This window comes from Perca fluviatilis, chromosome 11 (assembly GCF_010015445.1).
Source record: "Perca fluviatilis chromosome 11, GENO_Pfluv_1.0, whole genome shotgun sequence".
Classification (NCBI taxonomy): Eukaryota; Metazoa; Chordata; class Actinopteri; order Perciformes; family Percidae; genus Perca; species Perca fluviatilis.
Genome location: NC_053122.1, coordinates 3,800,195 through 3,814,741, shown reverse-complemented (window position 1 = coordinate 3,814,741; position 14,547 = coordinate 3,800,195). Strand labels below are relative to the sequence as shown.

The 14,547-nt window shown below is 37.8% G+C and overlaps 1 protein-coding gene and 1 long non-coding RNA gene across 3 annotated transcripts; one reads left to right on the top strand and one right to left on the bottom strand.

Moving 5' to 3' along the window:
- Positions 1-7,051: 7,051 nt before the first annotated feature.
- LOC120568529 lies at positions 7,052-10,844 on the bottom strand (the record flags this gene model as incomplete). The annotated part of the gene is made up of 4 exons (XM_039816100.1): positions 7,052-7,355; positions 7,480-7,575; positions 8,016-8,324; positions 10,718-10,844. Coding segments are annotated over 4 exons (690 nt in total), but the record flags the coding sequence as incomplete, so codon positions are not given.
- A 391-nt stretch (positions 10,845-11,235) lies between these two features.
- On the top strand, positions 11,236-14,547 carry LOC120568335. 2 transcript variants are annotated; one of them, XR_005640700.1, is made up of 3 exons: positions 11,236-11,379; positions 12,412-12,486; positions 14,332-14,547. It is a non-coding gene; the product is annotated as an uncharacterized LOC120568335 (long non-coding RNA). The 2 variants fall into 2 exon arrangements; XR_005640699.1 differs by lacking the exon at positions 11,236-11,379 and having other exon boundaries at positions 12,247-12,486.

Here is a 14,547-nt window from a genome sequence, read left to right as displayed (position 1 = left end):
GAGGGATCATCGTGGAGCTATGAGCGAGGATACAGAGAGCAGCCTTCCTGGAAGCCGTGCAGCTGAAAGCCGCTGCTAACTCCGCCCAAACAGCTGACAAATTCATGTTACGCTTTAGAGGAAAGGACGTCTCATCTCTCTAAAACACATTTCCTTGTTTCCTCTCTCCTCACCTCTCTCCCATGCTTCCTCCGTGGGATGGGAAGGAAGGAAAGCAAGTGAAGGAAACGTGGAGACAATTTAACAACCTGAGACTATTTGTATTGATATTTTTTACAGTTTTTTCTGCTTGGGTTGGAGATGTGATAACATTCTGAGTTTTTTTATTTTCTGAATGTGTTTAAAATCTGTGAAAAATCAGCTAAACTCTGCGTCTGCAGATTCAGTGTGGCCCTGTCGATCACATGTGACAAAGCAAAGATTACTTTCTTTATCAATTCATCTGCTGATTTGGTCTATAAACCATCAGAAAAAAAGAGAAAGATGTCTTTATGACTTAAAATATTCTGTTTATTCATTTTACTGTAAAACAAACAAAGTTGAGACTTTTTTTTGCATTTGTGCTTGAAAATAGTTGCAGATTAATTTTCTAGTTATTTGTCTAGTCAATTATTGGACCAAAATATTGCTGCTTGCTGCTGCTGTCAGGAATTTTTGTGTATTTAATCTCTGTGTTTTTTTTGTCAAATGTCTGCTCATTGTCATTACGCTGTGTCTTTTTATTACATTACATGTCATTTAGCTGACGCCACAGCAACTTCCAATTAAGTGCTTTCAACCCTGAAGGTGCAAACTCCAGACAACAAGTAGTAAGTGTAAGTACATTAGCTTTAAATAAGCAAAACTACAAAGAGACATGTGAAAGTGCAGCTTCAAGAAATAGGGTATATTTTTATATATATATATATATATATACATAATTTTTCCCCTCTACTCTTCTTTTCCTTCTTCATGTTTATCCGAAGTTTAGTGAGAAGAGATTTGTTTTTAGTTTTCGGCAGAAGATGCGTAGGCTTTGGGCCATCCTGAAGCCAATAGAGGGGCTCATCCCACCATTTGGGAGCCAGGACAGCAAACAGTCGGGATTTGGTTGAGTGATTAGTTCTCCGTCGCTGTGAGGGGGCAGCAAGCAGGTTGGCTGATGCAGAGCGAAGTGGGGGGTTGGGGTATATGGTTTGACCATGTCTGGATGATGTAAGCTGGGGCTGATCCCTTCGGTGGCCCTGTATGTGAGTACTAGTGTCTTGAAGCGGTTCCGGATGCAACTGGTACAGTGAAGAGAGCGGAGGAGCAGTGTAGTGTGAGAGAACTTGTAATGTGGGTCTTTTCCTGCGACTGTAGTGTTGTTCCTAGTGTTTCTGGATTTTCTTTTAGTCAGTTTTAGACCTGCTTGCTTCAGAACACTTTTTGTTGCATTTTGAAAACTTCAAACATCAACATGTCATTTATTAATATGTATTAGTGTCAAAATGACATATAAACATCTTTGTGTATTCTATTTTGCCTGGAAACGCTTCCAACACTCAAATAGGTGTCCTACTTCTAGCGTACGCACGCGTTTTTGGTGCCTTTCGAGCCGCGCCTGAGACGTAACGTGTCACACGAGGCAGTGTTGCACGCTCTGGCCTGTTACCATGGGAACCCAAATAAAAACGGACACGCGCACGCGCGAAGCGACGCTCATACGCAGCCAGTGTGAAGCCAGCCTAACTCTCTGCATTTTGGGGTCCAAGCCTGCACAAATCCTGACACTAGGCCTCTTAAACACACTCCAAAATGGAGATACAAGACAAGAACATTTCTGTACTTACAGGTTCACTCTTTGAAATGTTACCCTAACAGTACAATATTGTTTTTTATGAGGCCAGAACTGTACATTTCGACTAATTTAAGGGTACAACATGAAAGCGAGAACACATTTGTACCATTTCAACACCAAGGGTAAAAATATGAAAAATGCACTCAAGCATTTATTTCATATTCTTGATATCAGACGTCAGTTTCCTCAAAGATTTCAGTCTTTGTCAGCACTAGTTAGACATCTCGTCTCACTAGTTGAACAACACCTCTCACTATTTACTCTTTATCATCATCTAGTTAACTAGTGAGGCTCAAAATGTCCATTAGCTAACTAACTAACTTTACTATTATACTTACAGACTTTCACTGAAGGAACCTTTCCAATGCAGGACTTTTACTGTAACAGTGTATTGTTACATTACTTTTACTGCAGTAAAGGATCAGAATACTTTCTGCAACACTGCATACAAGAAACAACAAAAAAGAGACAAGAAAAACACAAATAAAGAAACACAAGACGTGTAGTTTGAAGCAGTGAGTCTCTGCAGCCACCAGAGGGCTTCAAATGCAGAACATTTTAAAGAGTGAACCTGTAAGTACAGAAATGCTCTTGTCTTGTATCTTCATTTTTGAGTGTGTTTAAGAGGCCTAGTGTCAGGATTTGTGCAGGCTTGGACACAAATATGTAGAGAGTTAAGACGAGGAGGCAGCGTAAGGTTTCAAAGGTTGATTAAATTAAAATAGCAACAACAAAAAGTGTCCTGAAGCAAGCAGGTCTAAAACTGGCAAAAAGAAAATCCAAAAACACTAGGAACAAAACTACAGACACAGGAAAAGACACACGTAATAAAAATGCTCAGACAACAGACAACGAGGGTAGTAACGAGGTACAGGTGACATGAGGGCTCATGAACAGCTGGACAGAAAATCACAAAGGAGGTAAAACACACAAGGCAGGAAGTAAGACAAGACATGACACAGGAGAAACGGACATGATGAAGTAAAACAGGAAACTGAAGCATGAAAACATACACAAGGATGGAAGTAGGAAAACAGAACAGAGAACACAGAAAGAACACGGGGAAAACATAACCATGAACACATAACAAGGAAACAGGAACACAGGGAATGAACTGACAAAATAAAACAGGAAAAAACACAACTATGACAACTAGTATGAAGCAGTTGTGTGTTTTTACAAAGTCAGAGTCAAAGTTTGATTCCTGACAGCAGCAGCAGCAGCAGCCATATTTGGTCCATTAGTTGACTAGTCAATCAATAGAAAATCAATCTGCAACAATTTTCATAACCAACTGATTGCTTTAGTAATTTTCAAGCACAAATGCAAAACAAAGTCTCAAATTTGAGTTTGTTTCACAGGAAACTGAATAAACAGAATATTTTAAGTCATCGAGACATCTTTCTCTTTTTATCTGATGGTTTATAGACCAAATCAGCAGATGAATTGATAAAGAAAGTCATCTTTGCTTTGTCACATGTGATCGTCAGGGCCACGTTGAATCTGCAGACGCAGAGTTCTGCTGATTTCACAGATTTTAAACACATTTAAGAAAATAAAATAAAACTCAGAAAAAAAACAGTAAAAACTAAAACAAATCCACAGATTGTGTTTGGGTCTGCTGATGGTAAACTGAATCTAGTTTAGATTTATTTTACTGCATTCTTGCATCCTAAAATAATTGAATGGAAACAGATGAAGTTAAGAATCAGAGTCAGAAGGAGATTTATTGCCAGGTAAGTAGCACTTACTAGGAATTTGTTTTGGTTGATGGTTCGTACATAAAAATATATTCAAATATTAATATGAAATAAACAAACTATGAATACAGAAACAAATAAAACGTACATATAACTATATAACATTAAGTCAGTGAGTGTCAGCCCATAAGTAGAAAGAACTATCAGTATTAGGAGCAGCAGCAGCCACAGTAGTAGTAGTAATGCCTGGTAATAGTAGTATTTGGGATAGGTCTCAGGTTGTTAAATTGTCTTGTTACGTGCCTTGTTTTGCGGAGTTGTCTCTGTGTGTGTGTGTTTGTGTGTGTGTGTGTGTGTGTGTGTGTGTGTGTGTGTGATTCCCTTCAGGTGTGAGCTGCAGCTGCAGCTGATCTGCTAATCAGCAAAAGGTTGTTTCCTTCACTTGCTTTCCTTCCTTATCATCCCACTGAGGAAGCATGGGAGAGATGTTAGGAGAGAGGAAACAAGGAATTGTGTTTTAGAGAGATGAGACGTCCTTTCCTCTAAAGTGTAACGTGAATTTGTCAGCTGTTTGGTCGGAGTTAGCAGCGGCTTTCAGCTGCACGGCTTCCAGGAAGGCTGCTCTCTGTATCCTCACTCATAGCTCCACAATGATCCCTCCTCCATCCTCTCTCCTCTGGGCAGGAATAAGAGCTTTGAGACGGCCTTCATGAAGGAGAGCCAGAACAACTTCTGGTTCCAGCGAGGACCGAGGAGATATCAAATAAGAGACTTGGGATTCACCCTTACAGTAAAGGCTGTGTGTGTGAATCAGTTTGTTGTTGCAGACACTAGGGAGCAGCAGTGTGAAGGAAATGTTCTACTCAGTAACAACAGTAGTTTCATTCAGATACTTTACTGCAGTAAAAGTACTGATACCACACAGTACAAATACTCTGTTACAGTAAAAGTCCTGCATTGAAAATGTTCCTTCAGTTAAAGTCTGTAAGTATCATCAGTAAAATGTAGTTTGAAAGTTAAAATGTCCCCTGTGACTGTTTTAATATGATATATTAGATTATTAATACTCAGCATTAATGTAAAAGCAGGATTTTACTGTTGGAGTTGGTTCATCTGGAGCTCATTCTGAACTTTTAACTGATGATTATTTTCATTCTGGATTCATCTGCTGATTATTTTCTTCATTAATTGATTGATTGGTTTGTATAAATAGTGAGAAAAGTTCATCACAAATTACCCAGAGCCCAAAGTGACTCCTTCACAATGTTGGTTCTGTCAAACCAACAGTCCAGACCTCACAATTATTACTGATACATTAACATTATTAAACACAATTTCAGAAAACTCGTAATACAAAAACTAATTTTCTTAATGTAGGTAATCAACTGGGGAGGTTTCATGGTGATATCTATTAGTTAAAATATTAACCCTGTGTGGCCGGGTTGGCTCGGTTGGTGGAGCAGGCGCACATATATGTAGGGGTTTGCTCCTCGGCGCATCAGCCGCGGGTTCGGCTCTGACCTTTGCTGCATGTCATTCCCCCCTCTCTCCTCTTTCATGTCTTCATCTGTCCTGTGGAAGTAAAGGCCTAAAACTGCCCAAAAATAATCTTAAATATTATTGATATTTAATATTTTTGAATCCTTATCTTTAAAGGTTTTGTTCTAATACTCTGAGCCAGAAATTTCCACTTCAGTAGCACTTACATAAACCAAACTTTACACTTTCATTCCTATCTATATCCTTAAGTTTTTATTTTACACAGGGCTTTGTTCAGATATCATTGAGAGTCTGACTTGTACAACATTGTAAGTACAGTATGCAAATTAACATATATTTAATAAGATTATTCCTTATTTGCAGTGCAGACATTAACCACTGGGACATCAGATCTGAAAACACTCAATGTGTTGTTTTTGAGTTGTTTGTCGTGTTTGTATGAGGACTTTCATCAAATCCAAGTGTAAACTGTAAAGTTCACCTTTGATGGCTAAAATCCCCATAAATAAAGTCCATGGACGTGACCTCCAGGTGGGTCATCATTGTTGCTCTCTGGGCTCAGTTAAACTGTGTGTGGGTAGAGGGCTCAGTGGAAAAAAAGGCTTCCAGACCACAAGAGAATAGACACACAGCTGCAGAGAGGAAGAGGAGTTCCTGAGTGTTTACAGCAGCAGCAGATATGAATCTGTTCTCAGTGGTTATTAGAAATCATAAAAAACTGTTGACAGTGAATCACCACTTCCTTTCCTGCAGCAGACGGGCTGTGTGGGTTTCTGCTCTGCAGCCTTTCTCACATTAACAACACAATGACAGTTACAACCATCCACTCTGGTTAAAGAATCATTCCAGGAACTGGAGTTTGATTTCAGTGCTCAGTACTCAAAAATATTTAGTGAATAAAAAAACAAACATAAACAGCCATTTGCTGCAGGCCTATAGACAAACAGAATAAAAATCCAATGTTTAAAAAATAAATTTGTGCTTCATTTAGTAATAAAGCAAATTGATTTTTCTTTTTCATCAAAAATGAAAAGGACGTATTTATTTGCCAGTGTTTTCTCATATTTTCAACTTAAATCATGAATAATTAATAATTTACTACTAAAGCCAAATTCTCAAAACAGTTGAAATTATGTATAAGAATGTGTAGAAATGTATCATTATTGTTTATTATAATACATTATGATTCTATGGTATTTAACTCGACCGCAGTATTTACAACAATAAGCGGTACATCTGTTATCATTGATCAGAGCGACCAAACAAAAACCACAAAGACAAAGAAGTCATCTTGTTGTTTCACCCCCTCAAACAAACATCTGCATCTCATCTTCAAGCCCAACTAGAGCGTCCATGTTATCATGTTAACATGATACAACTAATGGGGGTCCCGGTAGCTCTCCTTGTGAAGTCGCGGCACCATGTATCAAGAGTCCTGGGTTCTATCCTTTTGCTGCATGTCATCCCCTCTCTACCCTGCCTTTCCTGTTTCTCTCTATCGATATCCAATGAAGCAGAAAATACTTCAACAACACAATACCACATATTGGGAATGTGTGGGAGAGGATAATATTGACTACTGATTTATATATAACAGCTATGTGTATATACAGTATGTTTTTCCTTTGCTTATATTCATATCTTCCAAATCACTTGTATGTTGACACCTACAAGACACACAATATATATATATATATATATATTATTATATACACAGCCAATGATGTTGTTTCTGTTTCTGATAATTTAAATCCAATTCATAAAAATGAGGGTTCTCATAAAAAATAGAAACTTTTGATTATTCAGTTTATTGAGAACGTAACAATGAAAGAATTTGATGGAGCTTTGCATAATGTAATAAAAAGAAACAAGAACTAACCAAAATATTTTACACTATAAAATATCTACCAGACAGCTGATGATTCACATTAATTTTCTATCAATATAAAAGACACAATTTAAAAGGAGAAATAATCAGTATCAAATAGTATTAAAATAACACTACACAGATACACCCTTAGTAACTAAAAATATATTTATATATGAGTATGTTTAGGATGACAACTACAACACATCATCATTTATATTTGTCAATACTGATCAAAGTGATGAATTAGAGGAATTTATGAGATTTGATGGTGAGAAAAGGTGAGCAGAAAACAGTCAGTCAGCATGTGTTCAGTTGGTGGACGGTCCCTTGTTTCTGAGGATCATCAGCAGAGAGAGTCCACAGCAGTACACCAGACTCTTCACTATCAGCTGGGTGTACAGCAGACAGAGCAACTTCACTTGGTACTGAGACGGGACAGAAGCTGATGGTGGAATAGTAGAAACCTCTGAAACAGAAAAGAAGTGAAATGTTTGGAATTGCAGTCAGAAATGTCAGTCCTCTGGTCTCTTTGACAGCATCTCTACATGAAGCTAAATCACTGCTGAACACAGTCACCAAGCCTTCATTACCTTGTTCTGTTTGGGCCTCCACTGTACTGAGGTACTGAGACGGGACAGAAGCTGCTGGTGGAAGAGATGGTGGTGATGGTGGAAGAGTAGAAACCTCTGAAACAGAAAAGCAGTAAATAGTTTGGAGTTCAGGGTTTATTATAAGGCTATAACATGCTGCATTCAAGGCATTTGGGCACCACCTAAACTGAATGAATGTGAGCTTAAAAACTGACTCAAAGACGTTTCTCAAATCTAATAATTGTAGTTGGTTTAGCAAGTTTTTGTCTTTAAGCTTTTTGAGTTTTATTTATTTATTATCTGCTCTAGCGTTTCCAATGTTTTAGACACAAATATGGTAATAATCATGGTCCAAAATGGTGTGATAGTTTTATTAAAAATCATTAATTTTCAGCAAAATACGTGCACCTAACTCTTCCACAAAACTAGAGAAAACACTGGAGTTGCAGTGAGAAAAGTCAGTCCTCTGCTCTCTTTGACAGCATCTCCACATAAAGCTAAATCACTGCTGAACACAGTCACAGAGCCTTCATCACCTTGTTCTGTTTGGGCCTTCACTGTAAACCACTCGTGCTGGACGAAGCAGCAGTATTTATATTCGCTGTTCTCTTGCTGATGGATCAGCAAGATGGCGGCGCTGCGTTCCGACTCTCTGATCTCCAGCTGTTCTCTCTCAGCAGAGGGCAGCTCCTCCAGAGGACCATTCTCCTTTCGTCTTTTCCAGGACAACTGGACCAGAGGAGGAAACATGGCTGAGGCCAGACATACCAGGGCGCTCTTCCCCTCCAGGTGGGCTCTGGATGCTGCTGGGTACACGCTCACCACGGGCTTCACTACCGGCTCATCTGAAGTTTGACAGCAGCAACAAGCAGCACAGACACACATTCACACAGTCACCAGCAGCTTCCAGCACTGCATTCAGTCTGATCCTGGAAACTACATGGACTCTGATCACTAAACTACTCATCAATACAGCACAAAGTTCACTACATATACTGGATTCACCTTCATATGGAACACACACATCATCTCATGTCAGCACGGGTTATATGGGGACTAAAGACAATTATGGATTTGGCAATTCTTCATGTCAATGTACAAAGTCAACTAACTATCATTATTATTACTAACAAGATATAGTGATGACATGTTCCTTCATAGAATGGACCATTGCTTTCTATATTATAGTAAATAACATTTACTTTCACATTTAAAAATTGAGCAATTATGAATTATTACAATCTATATAACATATTTTAATATATTGAAACTACACAATTCATAAAACATTTTTAACAACAATGTTAACATTTATACACAACTATAATAAAATGTTCAACAATAAGTGTTGCCCCATGGCCCGGGGCAAGTAAAACACCACGTCAGGCAACTAAATATAACAACAACAAAAAAGATTAAATAATTCATATTTTAAATGTATGCGGTCAAATACAGATAGAAATCACTGTCTCTCTGGTAAGTAATTAATTAATTGTATATTATATTTTATAAATAACAGCCTCCACTTTCAGTATGAACTTTAACTCATCTATGACTCTGTTCATGATGTGTTTATACATTTTATATGAAGATCAAATATATCAATTTATTTGAGGCTTTGTCCTTATTTGGTAACCACTAATGAAAAACTATTCATATAGGAGCCAATAAAGATTGACTTCAAACGAGTAGAAATTATTTTATGTAAACCAAATTTGTACCATTAAACCGTGAATGATTTTTATTCAACAGATTCTCACTCCCATCTCGTAAAATACAGACGCTTGGTCAGGTGACTTTGGCGTTGTTATTGACGATAAAAGTCTCCTTTAGCGTCAGATCTAAACGTGCTTTATCTAAACATTCTGGGTCGGGACTATGCGGCCCATTTTTGACTTCAGTTTTAGGAAAAGATGGTGGGGGGGCTTACGTTTCCATGACACGCGGGACAAGAACGGGACGGTTGGGTTTAGGAAACGTGACACGCGGGACCCGATCCCCGGTCTCCTGGGTGAAGGTCCTGTGTTGTTTGACCCATCCACCCCCCCAACCAACCTCCCTATGCAGATTTTGGGGCTTTCATACTACTCTCTACCGTAGTCTCTCTTAATGCTAAGTCATATTCAAGCTCCATGTAGCTGCTGCCTCTCCTGGGGGCTCTACAAACACGCCTGAAGGTGTTTTAGCGTCTCTTCAGACGGACGGCCACGGCCACTGTCCAAACCTCCTTATTTTACCAGTTCAGAGGGACAACGGGTTGTTTTTATGATATATCAAATTTAAATAAAAACTGCAATATAATAAACAGACTATCTTGATCCCTGATTGTAAATTAACATATAATAATTATAAAATGTACCTTCACACAAAGGAAAAGTGTTGTAGATTTAACTTACATATTAAAATGAATTACATATTTATTTTTCCATAAAATACAATTATCATTTTAATTACTACAATAGGCTGCATATAAAATATATATTTACCACATTACTTTTTACTCTAATTGCTTAAGAAACAAATCAATATGTCAGTAATTTCGTAGTTTTTTCACAACACTTTTACCTTTAATACACAATTACAATAAAATGTTCAGATTATGTTAATTATCAAATACTATTTATATTAAAAGTACGCTGAGATACATATAAAAATATGTGTGTGTTTGGGCTGTTATATATCATCATGTATCATATATAAATATATAAATTAGTAGCATAAGTTAAATTAATTGTAATATCATATTCAGTATCTCTGTGTCTTCATATATAAATATGTCTTCCTCTAAAATACAAATGTACATCATATAAAATACAATAACTTTTAAAAATGATTTATTAATTCATTAATTATTCTAAACAATATAATTAAAGTTATACTCTTTACAAAATGAATTTACTGACATATTTTAGATTATGTTTAACATCATATATTATCTTATTGCTGATTAACTGAGAGGATCAAATACTGTATGTTTCCAACATTTCATCAAACTTTTTCTATAAATCAGATTAATCTCCTGCAGAAATAAAGAATAACTGGAGTTGTGCAGTGAGATTTAAACATGTTTTCAGGAACTATGAACCTTTTTTATGTAACAATAGCTGCATGGCTGCAAGAATTCTCCTCTAATGATGAAAAAACTAACATGTGAAGCCTGAAGCAGCAGAAACTCATTAAAACTAGTTTTCAACTTGATCAGTAAAACAACTGAAGGAAAATAAATGTTTATTCTTACCTGATACAAACAGTTTAGTTCCAGAGCCAAAGATCCATCCTCCCACAGTGAAACTGAGTGATACAAAAACCCTTACTGCTGTTGAATGTGTCTGCTGAGGTGAACCAGTCCAAATTATTAACCAGTATCATATTCCAGCTCCATGATGTGTTTCTCTAATCTTCATATTAACATGACTGTCTCTTCTTTTATGTCTGTATGTATGCTGTACTAGTGTCATATAATATAAAACAAGTGGAGCAGTGTGATTGATGACCTTAGTTTATTTTGTATAGCCTAATTGTTATTGATAGATTTTTGCCTTAAAACTCTGATATTGTTTGCTGTGGGTTTAATTTATTATATTTTGCTGTGGACAATTTATTTTTTCCCTCTTTCACGAACTGCAACAACAAACACTAATTGACCCACCTGTAGAACCCCGTTCACATCAGCGATCTGATTGGCCAGCTGATCAGACCAGTCCGTATAAAAGGAGGCTAGACCTCCTTACTGAGGGGGACAACGCTCTGGACGGATAGACCGGCTGTGTCCTGCAGCGGCCTGGCTTGCTGATCTTCTTCTCCCTCGGTGTTGCTGCTGACTGGATCTCCTGTACCCTGGTGGAGCTGAATCCCAGACTCTGCAGTGAAGTGGTCCTTTTCTCCCACACTGATGCGTGGGTATGTTTTAGCATTTGAGCTAAAGGAGTCGTTTTTACTAGTTGTTCATTCCTGTGAAGGTGCCAGATCCTGGGGCCGACGGCAGAGCAGCAGACACGGCAGTATTGTTGATGAGCCCACTTGAAGTAGAGGAAAGGAAAGCTGTCATTCTAGTCACCCGAGACTGGTTTAAAGTTGCCGGGCTACGAGCAGGCTACCCATTGATTTTACATTTCTCCACTGACAGAAGCAGAGCGGCACCACAGAAATCCTGGTTCTGGATCTCTGGATTGGAATCGGCCATGGACGTCGTTGAGGGGGGCTGAAGTTACCCCAAAATGTTCCTAAGCCCCCTAAATAATAACAAGAATTAGATTTATCATCATTGATATTTAGACGCAACAAATGATATATATCCAGCTACAAAAAAATAGCCGAAAAGTCCGAAGTTAGACAGAAGTACAGAGAGTCGGGGAAAAGTTAGGACAATTCCAAGGGCCCATGACTGACAGGGGCCCCAAAAAATAGGTAAAAACTAATATAAAATTATTAAACCATCATCATTCAGTGTGTGTATATATATTTCAAATATAATTATTGATCTCTTTGTTCTTACTTGTTTTTGGCAGTAAAAGTTAAATATCCCCATTGACCAAAAAGTAAATATCCATATTGACCGACCACCCCCCTGTATCTGCATGAAATGGTTTGGTCCTGCCTTAGCGCACTCAGTCTACTGCAGTCAGTAGATGCGCCACAACTGTAACCGTGACCACAATGTTGCCAAGTAACGTTAAATCAAAATCTGGTTTTCAGAAAAGGAAAGAGAGGAAAGACAAAGGAAAGGGTGTCAAACTGTAACCCAGTTTTTCACCAAGAGAGGTGGGTAGCCTGTAGTCTGTGAGTGGTATTAACCTGTTGGCTTAATGTCCATAGTGGAATAAGCTAGCTAGCTACAGGCTAGTGCTAGCCTACATTTAATCACCATTTAATCAGTGCAGGGAAACGTTTAGCAAGATGTTCATATTAAATCATTGTCCCTGCCCCTTTTAGCAGCCTTAACAACAGATGAGTCAGCAGCAGCCCAGTCTCCCCCTAACTGAGCCCCTCCCTGTCCCAGTGAAGAAGGTCAGCAACATTGGGTTCAATGACATGCCTGTTAGCATCATTGCAGGGAGTCTGTGGGGATTTCTGTCTTTCCTGCTCTTTTTACCATTACAAAAAAGAAAATGAAGTATTTATTAATGACAGAAAATCAAACATTAATAACAATTAATTAATTAATCTGTTTTGTAGCACTATAATAACCCTGGTGTGGAAATTCCATTTTACATGTCTACTTTATTTTCTTGTTGGCATATATGTGCAGCTAAGTTAAAAAATCTGCTGTTTTCATTGTTTTGAGAGGATGATGTTAATTTAGTTTGATTGAAAAGTTAATATATAATTAAGTTTGTCCGTTTTTTTTAAATCTTTCATTAATTATTAATAATAATAATTTAGAGAATTTTCCATTTTGTCAAATTTTACAATAACAATACATTGAGACTGTAAAAGATGGCCTTCAGCACATTATGGTTGCTTTTAATCTTGCATCAAATAGTGAACTACATACTAGACTTGCATGCATGTACAAATGCCCAGCAGCAAATATTGTGCTAGTACTAGTATTGAACTACAAGAAGCAAGACAGTTTCAAGCCTTTAATGAGAGTTATGTAAAGCTTTTGATGGGACAGTTAGGTCCTAGAGATGTGGTGACAACAGCTGTGCAGAGGGAGCCCAATTTGATTTTTTTTTTTTTGTCATGGAGCCCAAAATTCCTGGCGGCGCCCCTGCACCGCACCATCTCGTTGCATTGGTGTGAACTAGCAGCTTTCAGAGCGTTGCAGAGCGGAGCGTTGGGAGTAACTGGGGGATTCATCTCGTCGCTACTCTTTGGTCTGAACTCGCTATGCTTACCTTTTTAGCTACGTTTTCTTGAGGTAAAGGAAAGGGGATATTTTGGTTTGCTATGGAAAACTAAAGTCTAGCTAGAGTGAACGAGGGAAATACAAGAAATGGTTAACTTAGCAAGCTAATCACAACTCTTTATTCATTGCCAATAATATAGCCTTCAATTCATGGAGCAGATGAGATGGATATTGGAAGATATTTCAGCAGAGAGAGAGAAGCAGGAGATTGGCAGAGCAGTTGATCCTGATTGAAGATCAATAGAATGGTCTATAGGTCTAAGGATTGTTTTGTAACAACAAACATTTGTTGGCAGGCCTAGGCACTATGCATAGCCTAAACTAAATTATTTCATTATATTTATTATATATGCTAGCCATATTCTAACCAATTTAACTTTCTTCATTCATTGGCTTTGATAAATTGAATACATATGTAGATGTTGCCTAAGGCTAGGCTAAAGATGAGCACATGCCCACAGATACACATGTGAAAATAAAATGAAAGCAATCCTACATACAGTACATACAGTATATACAGTAATCATTACTCCAAATCTTTTATTCCTTCCACCATCAGGTTATTGTATTTAGACAGTAGCCACTTTAAATAGGATCCGTATCAATAGCTTACATGATAAAGTATGCAGTGATGCCTATTATGCCTATTTTTTTTCTTTTCTATTTGTCATATTTGTTTAACTTACCAACTTATTAGCTGTCTGGCCTCTGTTTGTCAGTTTTTGGACATTTTGGATGTTGTCTCATGTGACCAATTTGCATTTCGAAGTCATGAAATTAGCATCAGAGTTTTTTATCTTAAAGGATAAGACAGAAGGAACAGAGTAGAAATGGAAGAAAAGGATATGTCTGTCACTTTTTACTTGTTAACATCTTGGTTTCTTGACATAAGTGTAGCTCTAATACGGTAACAAAAGATGTGAGTGCAATGATGTTGCAAATGCAAGTTACAAATACCCTGGGGGCTAACCCCAGGGTAACCCCCTGTCTTTCAATCCTAGTGACGTCCCTGGAATCGGCTATCCAAAGCCCCGCTGAAGCAGATATTCTGTGCCGGCGCCAGGAGAAACACGGAGCTGACTCCAGGCTGGACTGGACTTGGTTGTCGTTTCACCCTGGGACAGAATATTGGACAATCCATGGTTCTATTGTCTCCCCTGGTTTTTGAGGAGATTGTGATTTTAATGTCAGTTTAAACTTAACTTTTAAAATATTAA